General features: G+C 37.3%; 1 protein-coding gene across 2 annotated transcripts in view; it reads right to left on the bottom strand.

The window, feature by feature from the left end:
- Positions 1-15,523, bottom strand: part of GPR180 (G protein-coupled receptor 180) — a 30,315-nt gene that overhangs the window by 11,834 nt on the left and 2,958 nt on the right. For both annotated transcript variants that reach the window (XM_027590534.1, XM_027590533.2), the window contains exons 2-3: positions 15,345-15,503; positions 7,135-7,335 (exon numbers count right to left, since the gene is read on the bottom strand). In XM_027590534.1, coding sequence (XP_027446335.1) covers positions 7,135-7,335; positions 15,345-15,503 — 360 coding nt within the window. The remainder of the gene's footprint in view (positions 1-7,134; positions 7,336-15,344; positions 15,504-15,523) is intronic.

Raw genomic sequence — 15,523 nt, forward strand, 5'->3', positions numbered from 1 at the left:
TAAAATGTGAACAATTTTTTACTTTGGGATAAAGATTTAAATATAAGAAGGCAGATTAAACTAATGTAGATAAAGTCAATCTATAAAAAAGCATCATGGTCAGGGGATAAGCCAGAAGACTAACCGTAGGAGCAGTTTTGTTAAAAAACAATAAATTAAAACAAGGATTTTAGCATTCAGTTAGACATACTTTTTGCATCCAAAGTGGATGACTTTAGTATGAAATTTAGGAACAGATTTCATCAACAATAGTTAAATACACCCTGACGATGGTTCTCAAAGTGCGATCCCTGGGCCAGCAGCATCTGAAGGGAACTTGTTAGAAACAGAAATGCACGTTCTTGGGCCTTATCCCAGCTCTACTGTATTAGAAATTCGGGGAGAGGGGAGCAGCAAGCTGTATTTTAATAAGCCCATCAGGTGATTCTGATGCAAAAGCACAGCTCTGGAATGTACCATTACCCTACATTTCCAGCTAGACAGTTTCAAAATACCTGTTGTGACCAGAGTCCCCTTCTGAAGTCAACTGTCTTCAGCTCTTGTCAAAGAGGAAATCCTATGGAGACCATGAGACTCCATTCCACAGTTGACTAAAGCTAAGACCTGACCTGACCAAACGGCCACCAATCTGAAGACTAGCCACTGGCCACCAGAGTAATTTGGGTCTCAAAGATAAGTCAGGCTAACCATATTCTCTCAGGAAATGAAACCACAAAACATGGAAAGAATTAGGCAATAGAAACTGAAGTTGAAAGGAGCTGATGTTGGGACAGACCAAAGACATCAGATCAGGCCACAGTGAAATAAATATTTTGAGTGAGCAGAAATTTCGAATAAGCAAAGGGAGTTGGTTGGTAAAGACAAGGACAAAGTAAACAAGCAGACTTTGTATTAAAAATGGTGCCACTCATTAAGCAGCTTCTAGTTCCTACTAACAGCTTTCTAGTGCAGTGTCCATGCATCCACAACACGAACACCCCCTTTTGCTGCAGTACCTGGAATCTTTTGACTGTGTCTTCATTTTTCAGAAATTTCAGAAAATTTTTATCATAAACTAGAGGTCTAGCTTTGAGTTGAATAGCTTACTTACACCAACTTGGTTACATCTAAAGCTAGTCCCTAATATTAGGATTTTATATTGTATCTACATAACACCGGAGGTATAGTGCCGGTGGCCATGAAGGGGGCTGCCTCTGCTCAATCTGTGGATGAACAGTCTGAACTGCGATCACTCCCATCCAATCGTGAGTGCTGAATCTGCTCCAGTTTCCCGTGTGAGGTAAGCTCCAATCAACAGGCAGAGATAGGCGTATTAATCTTGAAAAAGCAATCCAGAAGATGCAAACAGTAGGAAAAACAGTCATTAAACACTTCAATCTCAATCATGTTTTTGGAATGGTTAGGAGGAAAAAAAAAAAGAGAGTAGTATTTCAGCCACTGGGTGTCTCTCCTGCTCTACATACATAAATGTCACTAGTTACTTCTCTCATCCAGGTGAAAAAGCATGTTTAGACTTCAGGAAGAGAAGATCAAATAACTGAAAAGGCATAATCTCTTTTTAAACTCCTTACATAGAAAGTATTCCAGCTTTAGAAATAATGGGACGATAAGCCTGGGATTGTTATAGTAATAGAACAAGACAGAAAATACGCTAAACGTATCATCATTGTGAGTCAGTAAAATTCTTTATGTGGTCCGGTCTTTTGAATCTTAGTTTTTATTTTTCCTTCTTAGTATAAAGAATTAAATATGGCATTCTTTTGTTTTATTTACTTAAAATACTTTACAGAGTATCCATTACAAGATAAAGTTTCAGACTCCATCAGGTTACAAATCCATGACGAAAAGAAAATCCTCAGACTATTTACTGAGTAATCAGAATAATATAGGAGGAAGGTACTTGTGAAAAGAAGACCTGTGTCAGTAGCACAAAACAGGATTATTCAGTATTAAATGTACCTTCCATTAAAGTTAACATTATAAGCAACAAATTTTTTTTCATTCAAATGATATATTAAATAACTTGAACTAGCTCAGGGCATTTGTGTCCTATACTTAATATTCATTCATTATTCTTATCTTGACCCTGTCCACAAGATAGTCTAAAGATAAAATGCTGATTCTGCATGCAGTTCTCTTAAATAAATCCCCTCTAGAAAAAAGCAGTCTGTTTTTTTCTCCTCAGTGATCAACTTTATTCTGTCACCATCCTTCACAAGAAAACAATCTATATTTGTTCACTGTGAAATTAAATTCTAATTATAAGACAGGTGGGTACTAAATATTAATGCTCACCTATATACAAAAGAAAAAAATACTGTCAAATGAGCATGCAACAGGCAGCAAACGTATATGTTATAAGGAAATGTGTAGATTTTAAGGCAAGCTTAATGTGAAGAAGCACTGGCAATATTCAGCAGGAAGAAAACTTACAGGACAGCTTCAAAAAACAGTTCCAGCTACATGATGGGAGATGGGAGAAAAGAGGGTAAGAAAAGGGGAGAGTCACTGGGTGGAACACTCCTGCCTACCCCAACGTGCACGTGACCCGCAGTGTTTCAAGATATATCCTGATTAGCCTCAACTGACCACAGCAATTCCAACACCCCTGCCAATAAGAGGTAAGCCTAACCCTGTACTCTGACATATTAATCTACCCTCATCTCTTCCCGACACCTTCACTTACATTTGTCTTATGATGTTGCAGAGCAAGGGCACGTGACCTAGCTCTGGCCAGTGAAACCTGACGAGGGGCTTCTGAGAAAGGTTTCCTTGCTCTCAAAAAAGAGATACTGAATATTGTCATTATCTGGATGTGAAGCTCACAAAGTGAACTGCAGTTGCCCTTGAACGTGAAGGAGCTAGCCTAACGACAAAGCTGACAGTCAGAAGATAGGAGGGTACAGAGATGCTGAATAAACCACTGTGAAGAAGCCTCAGAAATTCTTGTTAAGTAAGAATCTAATTTCCTTAGTTTATACCGCTTGCATGAAAGTTTTATAGTACTTTAAATCAAAAGCATTCCAACATGTTACCAGAGCTAATATCTGGAATCTTAAAAACAGTGAGATAGCAGATGTGACAAAGAATAATATTACAATATTATTCCGATGAAAACCAGCCTACTTTAGATGATAATGCTTTAACTTTCGGGATTCTGAGTACTTGTTTTGGTCTCTAACAAGAGCACAAATATAGTCAATGAAGATTCTAATTTTTTTAAGAAGCAGTTTTACTTTATTCTACCTTAAAACATAATATTCCCATGTAGTATTTTGTCAAGTGGCATCATCCTTGCCTTAGTGTTTTTTTTAAACCTAGACCAATCTGTAAAATATGAGATTAACCAAAGTCTGACAGATACAAAATACATAATTTGTTTCAAAGAAAACAAATTATAAAATCTAACCAGAATAACATGTAACATTAATTGCAGCTATCTGCACCAGGTTATTCTAATTCAAACTCCTTAAACATACAGCTTAATAGCCAATTATCAGTAAAAACCATAGCAAATCAATTTTCCCTACTCAGGGCAGAAAATTAGACAAATAAGCAAAAGTTTCTAAAATAAACTAACTGGGGATTATTCCCTGGAAAGAAATTCCATACCTGAGGCTACAGAATAGGAAGAATCCCTCTCAAGGCTCTACTGTAAAACCAATATAACAAAGCAATGTGGGATATGGACTTTTTTTTAAGATTTTATTCATTTATTTGAGAGAGAGAGTGGGAGAGATCACGAGAGGGGGGGAAGAGCAGAGGGAGAAGGAGAAGTAGACTCCCCGCTGAGCAGGGAGCCCAATGTGGGACTTGATCCCAGAACCTGGGATTATGACCTGAGCTGAAGGCAGATGCTCAACCAACTGAGCCACCCAGGCACCTGGGATATGGACTTTCAGATCACTGGTTCCGCACATTAGAATCAACTTGGAGCTTCGACAAACCACAGTTGCCTGGCTTTCACTCCAAAACCAAATCCATCTGAGTCTCAGGGGGTGGACATTTGTATTTTTTTTAAAGCTCTCCAGATGCACAGTGATGGGTTGTGGGCCACTGATTTAGCCTTTGATGTAGAACTAATCATATGTCATGGCAATGTAGAATTAATCATATTTTAAGGGTTTCACATACCTTAAACAATAAAATGATGTGATCCCTAGGAATTAAGCCAGCCTTTAACAACTGAATACTTCTGAGTATGTCTGGCACTTGTAAATAATCAATCCCCACAGATTAGCCTTGCACAGAATCATGCTTAATGAAAATACATACTGTAGGAGGCTCTGTCCCTCATTTAAATATTATTGGTGACATGACCATGTAACTTTCTCCATTCTAGTATAAGACAGATTTTAAACATAAACATAAGCATCAAATCAAAATCAGTCTTGGAGAAGGTAGGTCAGAAGGAGTCCGGATTAAGAGCTGAATTAGAATGGTTCCTGTGAACCCTAAAGAAAAAGCTAACCATAATTCAGGATGCTGGAAAAAACACTGGAAGACGTGGGCAAGGTTCAGGGTGAGCCTGGGCAAGTATGGCTGACATTCAGTGGCCCAAGGGTGGTACAGGCCACAGATGTGATCACTCTATGGCCTACAGTCTATGTTCAGATGTCTAATCGGGAACGAGGAAAGTGACCAAAAATGGGAGCCTGGATAAGGAAGCAAAAAAAAGTGTATCAGGATCTAGTAGAGTCTCATGGGTCCACAAAATAAATAAAACAACCTCTTGAGCTATAGGCAAATTGCCAGGAAGGCAAGAAGGGAAAGGGCTTTTGGACCAACTGCACTATAGGCTGTAGTGTTTGCACATACAGTGAATGCAGCAGAGTATTACTTCCTGTTGAGCCTTTACCAGTCCTAAAAATAACTGTCATATGAAATAATAAAGACTTACGGATAAAAGGGAACTTACAAGCAATTTAATCCACCTGTCCATCCAAAGCTATCAGTTAGACCTGGGTTTCACTGATGCCTTTCCAAACTACAGAAAATAAATGTCAACATCTTTTATAAAGATTAAAAAAATGGGGCCCCTGGGTGGCTCAGTCGGTTAAGCATCTGACTCTTGATTTAGCTCAGGTTATGATCTCAGGGTCGTGGGATTGAGCCCCATGCTGGGCTCTGTGCTGGGGGCTTGGAGCCTGCTTGGGATTCTCCCTCTGCCTCTCCCTCCCCCCTCTAAAATAATAGTAATAATAATAATAAATAAAGATAAAAGAAATGGTAGGACTGAATTGACTTAATTTTTTTTTTTAAAGATTTTATTTATTTATTTGACACAGCGGGGTGGGGAGCAAGCACAAGCAGGGGGGGAGCGGCAGGCTGAGGGAGAAGCAGGCTCCCCGCTGAGCAAGGAGCCCAATGTGGGGCTCGATCCCAGGACCCTGGGATCACGACCCGAGCAAAAGGTAGCCACTTAACCAACTGAGCCACCCAGGTGCCCCTGAATTGACTTCCAATAATGATCCATACTGATCCAAAGTACTGTTAGGTAAAATTTAACCTTTAAATTCGCTTGCATTCAAAAGTAACTCAAGTAGCTTACCCTTCTGTCATTTCCTTCACAGAAAGAACTTTTAAATTTAACTATTTAAAAATGTTTGGCTCTCCATTCTGTTGCTATGTAAATATTTTTTTCAGACTAGAAGATATTAAAAAATATTTATCTCTTCATACATTAAGTTACTGGTGACCTACTGTCCATAACACATGCCCCTTGAGTTACATTTCTAGCTGTGGCAATTTACACTTTGAATTAAACAATCGGTTGCATCTAATGTAGCCTCAATTTCTTTCTACCTGCACCCACTCACCTTGATAGCCAATGAGATTTAATGGGATTAAATTTCTAAGCAGACTGATTCTTCCAGATGGGTAATGAACTCATTAAGAAGCAAACTCCTAGTCCTCTTCTTTGATAGACATCCTACAATCTTAGTCTCCATTCTGACATGTCAATTTACAAATCTGCTATAATACTGGTATAGCATGTTTACCATTAATCACAAGAAGTCGTTCATTTCTGTTTGGGCTATGAATCTTACTTCTGTAGGGCAATACGCAGCCAACCCTAAAATTTTGATGAAATATTTTATGGGAGTAAAACAGATTTTGGAAAACATTATAAACTTTGATCATTCCTAAAATGGTTGCAAGCTCCCATGAAGACAATCCCTAATCTCTTTAAACAACTTGGTGAAAGGACAGCCATACAAAATAGTGAAGTTTCCATCTCACTTAAAAATTGATTTTCCTGGGGAGGGTATGTGCTATGGTGAGCGCTGTGAATTGTACAAGACTGTTGAATCACAGATCTGTACTTCTGAAACAAATAATGCAATATATGTTAAGAAAAAAAAAAGAAGAAGAAGATAGCAGGAGGGGAAGAATGAAGGGGAGTAAGTTGGAGGGTGAGACAAACCATTAGAGACGATGGACTCTGAAAAACAAACTGAGGGTTCTGCGGGGGTGGGGGATGGGTTAGCCTGGTGATGGGTATTAAAGAGGGCACATTCTGCGTGGAGCACTGGGTGTTATGCACAAACAATGAATCATGGAATACTACATCAAAAACTAATGATGTAATGTATGGTGATTAACGTAACAATAAAAAAATTTTTAAAAAAATTGATTTTCCTTTCTCCCACTCCCACTCCCCCTGCTTGTGTTCCTGCTCTCGTTATCTCTCTGTCAAATAAATCTTTAAAAAAAAACCTGATTTTCCAATTTAGATTGCTCAATTTATTAGCATTTTTCTGTTTATAAAAATAATGCTAGGTTATCATAAAACCCACAAAAATGTTTAGAATGCATAGAGAAAACTAAAAATCTATAATTCTACTCCCCAAAATATAGAAACAATCTACTAATATTTTTGTACTTCTTTCTGCTTAATTCTCTGCATTTTTTAACATACTTGAAATCGTAAAATATAAAAATTTAGTGTTCTGCTTTTCTAACTTAATAGTACGGCTATTATTAAAATGCTGTAAGAGGATTCACTTACCATCTGCATACTGTTGGACACAAGTTGTTTTTCATTTTTAATATTCAAAAAACATAACATGAAGATATTTGTGCACAAGTTTTTTCTATATTTAGGACATCTATTTAAGTATATATTCTTACCAGATTCTCCAGCACTAAAATGATCAAATGGATTCCCTTCAGCATCTGGGTTTAGTAACATCATTTCAAATGGGATCTCTTCCGCCTGAGAATTCTCATTGTCATTTTTGCATGTATACTTGTCAGCATAAAACACGTGCCACGTTTGTGGATATGGAACCTGGGACACGGTCAGATTATGTTCAGTCTGATTCATGGTCACTTTAAAGAGAAAGAAAATAGCACTTTCAAAGCAAAACTCTCAAATATATTCATTGTTTCAGTCATATAATCAACTCAGAGTTAGAATTCTTTTGTTTTGTTCTGTCTTAAAAATCAAAGCCCTGGTGTAGTACTGAATAAGGCCTGTAAATCATAAGGCAGATAAAAAATAATGTATCCTCAACAAAGGGGTCACTATAAAAGTGCTGTGAAACACCCAAAATGAGTAGAATGGTTTCAATGAAGTTTTGAATCTGAATTTTAAATATTTCAAAGTTTTCAAGTGGATTAGTAACATTAAGAATTTTTTATTGTGGTAAAATATACATAAACACAAAAGTTACCATTTTAGCCATTTTGAAGCATACAGTTAGCTCTGTGGCATTAAGTACATTCACAATGTAACAACTTCATGACAACAGGTAACAACTACAGTGACATTTTGAAAATTATATTTGAGTTAAATTTAAAATGGAGCATTCAACTCAGGGATTCATTAGATTTAAAAACTATGACCCACAAATACTTTCAAAAGATTTTCCAAAATCTTTTTCTCATTGATTATTCTTTACAAAGGTACTGAAAGGAGAAACGTAGAAATTACCGGAATTTAAGAGTTGTTCTACTGGGTCAGGTCTACACAGGGGGGGGATGGGGAGGCTCATGTTGTAGCTGGCACTACACAGATCTGTGTTGAATCCTGGCTCCAATACTTACTTACCTTCTGTGTAAACTTGGGCAAGTTATATAAGTAATGACACTTTCTTCATCTGTAAAATGAAGATAATACTTAGAGCAAAGAGTTGATGGAAGGACTAAGTTACATGAGTCATTTACCACGATACCTATCATACAGTAAGTGCCGAATAAAGGTTCTCTTTTTCCTTTCTTTGAAACAAGGTAGTTATACTAATAAATGGTTCTTTTTTTTATTATGTTCAGTTACCCACTGTATAGCACATCATTTGTTTTTGATATAGTGTTCAATGATTCATTAGTTGTAACACCCAGTGCTCATCACAACACATGCCCTCCTTAATACCCATCACCCTGTTACCCCATCTCCCCACCCTCTCCCCTCTGAAACCCTCAGTTTGTTTCCTGGAGTCCAGAGTCTTTCATGGTTTGTCTCCCTCTCTGATTTCTCCCCCTTCAGTTTTCCCTCCCTTCCCCTATGGTCCTCCTTATGTTCCACATATGAGTGAAACCATATAATTGTCTTTCTCCAATTGATTTATTTCACTTAGCATAAACCCCTCCAGTTCCATCCATATCGATGCAAATGGTGGGTATTCATCCTTTCTGATGGCTGAATAATAATTCCATTGTATATATATGTACCACATCTTCTTTATCCATTCATCTGTTGAAGGATATCTTAGCTCCTTTCACAGTTTGGCTATTGGGGACATTGCTGCTATCAACACTGGGGTGCATGTGCCCCTTCTTTTCACTGCATCTTTATCTTTGGGGTAAATACCTAGTAGTGCAATTGCTGGATCATAGGGTAGCTCTATTTTTAACATCTTGAGGAACCTCCATACTGTTTTCCAGAGTGGCTGCACCAGCTTGCATTCCCCCAACAGTGTAAGAGGGTTCCTCTTTCTTCACATCCTTGCCAACATTTGTTGTTTCCTGTTTTGTTAATTTTTGCCGTTCTAACTGGTGTAAGGTGGAATCTCATCGTGGTTTTGATTTGTATTTCCCTGATGGCTAGTTACGTTGAGCATAATAAATGGTTCTCAATCCAGGGTAATTGTGCTCCCCTCCAGTGCATTTGAGAAAGTGTAGGGACAGTTCTGTTGTCACAATAGTTAAGAAGGTCCTTGGAGGGAGGCTGTGCTAAACTTCATGCAATCCAAGGTAAAGTTTCATACAATAAAGACCTGTTCCACCCAAAATGCCAACAGCACCCCCTTTGAGAAACACTAATGATGTCTAAGATGCCTTCCAAATCTGAAACTATGATTCTGAGGCACTCACTAACACTACCACGAAGCTGTAGGACAGTAGTGTCTCAAATGCTATGTATAATAAAAAGAGTAAAAAGAGTTAGACGAGGAAGTCTTGGTGCTGTTACTTAATAACTTGCAGCTCAGCAAATAAATTGCTTAACCTCTCGAAATGTGTTTCTTCAGTAGTAAAATTAAGATACTGACTGTTTAACACAGAGTTCTCATGAGGAGCAAATGAGACAGTATCTGAAAATCCTATGTAAAGAGATTGATTCTATACAAAGTAGAGTATTCTTAAAATATAAGATTATTCCCAATTCTAGATTGCCCCCATAGCATGCCAGTTAGTCTTGATCTTTTTCTCAATTGAAGAAAAATACTTTTTAATAAAAAGACACTTTCTGAGATAAACGTGGGGATCTGCACTGGGGCATTATGAACTTATTCATTTTCATGGTGTCATAATGGTATTGTTATTATGGAGAACTGCTCATGACACCCACAGCTTATTTTCTTACGCCTTGATTAAAAACAAAAATCACACACACAAATGTAAAGCAAATGTAACAAAACATTAACAATTACTGAATCTAAGCAAAGGATATATGGATGTTAGTTGTACTACACTTTCAACGTATCTTTATGATTGAAAACTTCCCAAATAAAATGTTAAAACGCTATTTATAAGTTGTCTTTATAAATGAGATACGGATTTATCTAGTCAGGATTCAAATTTTGAGGACTTAGACTTTACAACTGGGAATTTCATTAAAAGTAGTTAAAGGGGACAAGATGATTTTTATTAACAATGCTACAGCATTTTTTGGGGGGGCTATATTAATTTAGCTGACATTTATACTACTGTTTTTGGTTTATTTTTTTACTGTATAGCTTCTTGAAAAATGTAGCAAAGACTCTACTTTCTGTTAAATATCTGAAGACCTTTAATAAGAATTCAATATATGATCAATAGTGGCTCAGAAATCAGGCTTTTGAAATATGCAGCTCACGATTACATAATCTGGACTTTATAATATAAAGGTTCTGATATGTTGCCGTTTTATCACTTGCACTTTTTTCTTAGATAAAACAACATAAAAATTAACCATTACATTTTACCAATATACTTTTTAATGTTTCATTTTCAATTATGCAGATTTACATAAAATAAAAACAAAAGTGTGCTTCAAAAAGCGATATTGGCCTTCAGTTATTTGTCTTGTGGCCTTTTTTAGCAAGCCTGGGAAACAAGAATCTTAACAAAACTGTATGTTCATTGTTTCTGAGACAAAAGACTACCACACAGCATACGTAGTCCATGCTGATGTAATTAATATCTCACATATTAACAAAACTTGAATTGCAGAGAATGGTGTCACCTGGCTAGCTGCCCAATCATGTTATAAAAGAAAATGCACAGAATAATAAAATGCTAACAGCTTTAAATGATTTATAAAATACACTAAATGTACAAAAGGAATTACTGTGTGTGATATAAAAAGACAATACTGAAAATGTTTTATAAGCAAAATAGTTAGCTCTTGTAACCCGAACCTCCTTGTTAATTTTTTTTTACATAAAGTCATAATTTTCAGTGCTTTTAAATGTCTCATTTGCTTTCTTTAAAAACCTACAAAATAGTTTTTATCATTTTTAAAAAATCTGATGTTTTATGACTTTACTGAAAGAGGAAAAAGGAAGACTGAAAAATAATTTCTCAAACACTAATTTGGGGAAATGTGTACACACAAGCAACATTCGACACTACAGAATTTTTCAAATCTGCTAGTCTTTTCATAGTTCACAGCAGCAGTAAGGTTTTACATAGGAGTTTGGCATAGTTAATGAACTCATTACCAAGTACGTGAAAGGCTATTAATTCTTAAAAGTCTCATTAATGGCCAGGAAATGAGAATTATTTCTACAAGAAATTATTTAAAAATATGTGGTACAACTACATTGTCATGAATTTAAGGATATGCTTTTTGTTTCAATGCACCAAAGCTCCTGAATAATGACATACTATAAATATGACAGCTAATATGTAAAAGTTAGAGAATATTTCTTAAGACTTGGCTTTTGTTGCTGGGAAAAGAGTTGATGAAATTTGCAGAAAGCAATATATATATATCACCAGTATTTAATTTATTCCAGGTCCCAAAATTTAACAAAACAATCTTCATTCCTCACAAATTCCTGTTTCCTGAGATCTTCCATTCCAATAATTTCAAAGAATACTCAACAGAAGAAGAATAGAGAAGAAGGAAAAATAGCTTAAGGAACAACTGCAAGAGGTTTTTGGAGGCTGCAGCCTTAAATATGTATATATGCAACTCCATCCTAAAGAGTTATATTAGAATCACAGCAGTTTAGGACTTTCAGGAACCATAATGAAAACTTACCAAACTTTCTTGTTGTACAGATAGCTAAAGTGAAGCTCAAAGAAAACTGGCAGTGATTCTCAGTTTAGCAGTCTTTCCACTGCACTGTGCTCTCTCCCTGCACATGTAAGGTCTGCGACTGAAGGTATATGACTGATACAAAATTTATGTTTTTGCAAGTGTACACAGTATATAGTATAACATTAACGACATAATATAAAAAACTAAATTCCTACAGCTCAAAGCTTTACATTGCCTGCTAAGTTTTTACTGGAAGAAAAAGACCAAATACAAAGCAATCAACCTACCAACCAGATATGAAAGGTGCCAAATACAAAGCAATCAACCTTGCAACCCAAAAAAACCCCTCAATCTCTTCCACAAATGGTGTTGGGAAAACTGGACAGCTACAACCAAAAGAATGAAACTGGACCACTCTCTTACACCATACACAAAATAAAATGGATTAAAGACCTAAGTGTGAGACCTGAAACCATAAAAGTCCTTGAAGAGAACATGGGCAGTAATTTCTCTGATCTCAGCTGTAGCAACATTTTTCTAGATATGTCTCCTGAGGCAAGGGAAATAAAAGCAAAAATAAATTACTGGGACTACCTCAAAATAAAAAGCTTCTGCACAGTGAAGGAAACAATCAACAAAACAAAAAGACAACATGGGAGAATATACTTGCAAATGACATATCTGATAAAGGGTTAGTATCCACAATATATAAAGAACTTATAGAACTCAACACACCAAAAAACCAGAAATAATCCATTAAAAAATGGGCAGAAGACATGAACAGACATTTCTCCAAAGAAGACATACAGATGGCCAACAGACACATCAAAAGATGCTCAACATTATTAATCATCAGGGAAATGCAAATCAAAAACACAATGAGCTATCACCTTGCAACTGTGAGAATGGTTAAAATCAAAAACACAAGAAATAACAACTGTTGGGTGCCTGGGTGGCTCAGTCGTTAAGCGTGTGCCTTCGGCTCGGGTCATGATCCTAGAGTCCTGGGATCGAGCCCCACAGATGGGTGGAGGGATGGGTGAAAAAGATGAAGGGGATTAAGAGAACATTTATCATGATGAGCCCTGAGCAATGTACAGAGTTGTTTAATAACTGTATTATACACCTGAAACTAATATAACACTGTTTAACTATACTGGAATTAAAATAAAAAAACAAAAATGAAAGCCCTTCAAGCCCTAAGCTCTATGACAATTCATCCTACAAACAGTAAACTAAGCACTAGGGTATGGTAAATTTTCATTCTCATACTACCATGTAACTAACATTCATAGTACTTATCACAATTGCAATTTCACATTTATTCACACTGATCAGATTCATTTCTGTTACTACCACTAATCTTAAGGATGAAAAGAGTATATTTTGGTCCCTGATTTATCACAAGTGCCTTGCCTAGTATGTGAAACAATGGAAGTGCTCAGTGAATGAGTGAATGAGTAGACCAAAAGGGCCCTGCTGCTCTGACTGATTTCATAACAAACACATAAGATGTAAAGTGGTAACTATAATATGTGCTGTGGGAGAGAACAAGCTATAAAAACTCAAGTGTCAACTTAGTATTGGAAGGGCCAAAGAGGAAGGGAAGAACAAACAAAGTCTGTGCAAAGGCCCAGGATAGCACTGAAATAAAACAAGCCTACAGATAAAATGAGGGAGGAGGGGACAGTGCTGTGAGATGGAATGGAGGGGGTAAACAATGGCTAGACCCTGATGGCTTTGCTGATCAGGTTAAGGAGATCTGTCTTTGTCCTAACAGCAAAAGAAAATGACTGGAGTATTTCAAGGTGTGGTGAAGAAATGAACGTGACATGATCAAATCCGCTGCAGAAAGATCACTCTGGTTACAGGGGGCACGAGCATGGCTGCAGTGGCCGGAGAGGAGACTACTGCAACAGGCAAAAGATTATGGCAGCCCAGATAACAGGGTGGGGGCAGAGACACAGAAAAACAGATGAATTCCAGAGATATTCAGAAGTCACTTACTGACAAGCTGGAAGAGGATGGAGAGGTCAAAGAGGGAGTGTTGGAAGACTCCCTGGATTCTAGCTTGTTTATTGGACAGATGGTGGTGCCAGGTCCTGAAACAAGGAACACTGGAAGAGGAAGAGAACCAGGTTTGGATGGGCAAGATGATGAACTGGTTTGGGACATTATAAGGAGTGGGAATGTAAGGCTAGAACTTTTTATCCATATGTGGAACATTGAGATGACCAAATTGGTAGAGAAAGGAAAAGATAACTGATAATGAACATTTGCACAAATTTCCCAGGTGAAAAAACAAACAAACAAAATGAATTTCCCAGGTAAGTTCTGAAAATCAGGGGAAAGGTAAAATGAGTTTATGTAACTGTCTCTTTGATGTCTGAATCTAGTCATTCAAGACTTCTTCAGCATACTGTCAATGTCATCTCGTTAATCTAGATAAGAGATCCCCACAAGAGGTGGCAAGGATTGGGGGGCTTCTACTCTTTTTTTTTTTAAACAATTTATTTATTTATTTGAGAGAGAGAACATGAGGCAGGGGATGGGGGTGGGAGAGGGAGAGAGAGAATCTCAAGCAGACTCCACCCTAAGTGTAGAGCCCAAAGTGGGGCTCTCTTGCAATCCTGAGATCATGACCTGAGCCGAAATCAAGAGTCGGATGCTCAACCAACTGCGCACCCAGGCACCCCGCACCCCGCACCCCAGGGGCTTCTACTCTTGTCCCTATTCAGCCAGCTGCCTTATGAGGGACCCAGAGAGCTGATGAGACTAGGAAGACTAAAAGTTCAGAAAATGGCAACGTTTTACTTGACTAGATTAAAAGAAGATTAAGACTCACTGATATGTAAAACATGGTAGGGGAAATGGGGGGGAAATAGGGGGAAAAGAGAGGAGAGAGATAATTCCTACTTTTTCTCATGGATGCTTCACATTTCTAATATCGCCTACAACCAACTAACTTCCAAGGGGTAAAATGGGTAGCATGGTATATGCCCTTCATTTCTACAGAAATTAAAAAGAGTTTCACTGATTCTGGATACTGCACCCTAATACTTGGGAGAGTGCTGATGAGAATGGAAGGGTTCAAGGACACAGGCAACTAGGATAAAAGCAGAGCTTCTCCAGAAACAAATCTAGAAGTTTACAAATGTAAACTTGTGGTGCTGGTACATCCTAAAATGACATACTTTGTCACCATATGACTAGGTCCCATGTTCCAATAACATGTTGCAAAACAGCACCACTTGGGCTAAATCATACAATTAATGAGATAATGCATATTTAGTGCTTAGCTCAGTGCTAGCAGATAATAAGCATTCAACCAATGCTATTATTCACCCCATGCTCCCGCTGGGCCAGAATATACCATACTGGTATGAAGTATGCGACTTACCGGTAAGAAGTCCGAATGAAGTAAAGTATGCCTTTATACACTGTCCGGATATTTTTCAAAAATTTTCAATGAGGAGGGGAGAGGCATTCTCTCCTTTGATCAAGGAAAGCTTTAGCTTAAAATGCACTAGACAAAATGTCATCACAGTGTGATGTGTCATGAAACATCTTGGTATGAAAACAAAGATTTCAACATTCAGGAGGAAAAAAAAAAAAACGTATCTAATGATCAAAGAAAAAAGGATATACTCACTTGTCAACTGAGCTTTGGATAATTTTTCACCACAACTATAACCATGACTGCGGTCCTGTAGCTTTAGCCATTCCTGGGCTTGGAACAGGTAGAGTTTAGCTTCTTTTCCAACAGCTACTGCTATATTGTTGATTCTGACACACAGAAGAGCATGGTCACCTTGACATTAAAACAAAAAT

This window comes from Zalophus californianus, chromosome 3, assembly GCF_009762305.2.
Source record: "Zalophus californianus isolate mZalCal1 chromosome 3, mZalCal1.pri.v2, whole genome shotgun sequence".
Classification (NCBI taxonomy): Eukaryota; Metazoa; Chordata; class Mammalia; order Carnivora; family Otariidae; genus Zalophus; species Zalophus californianus.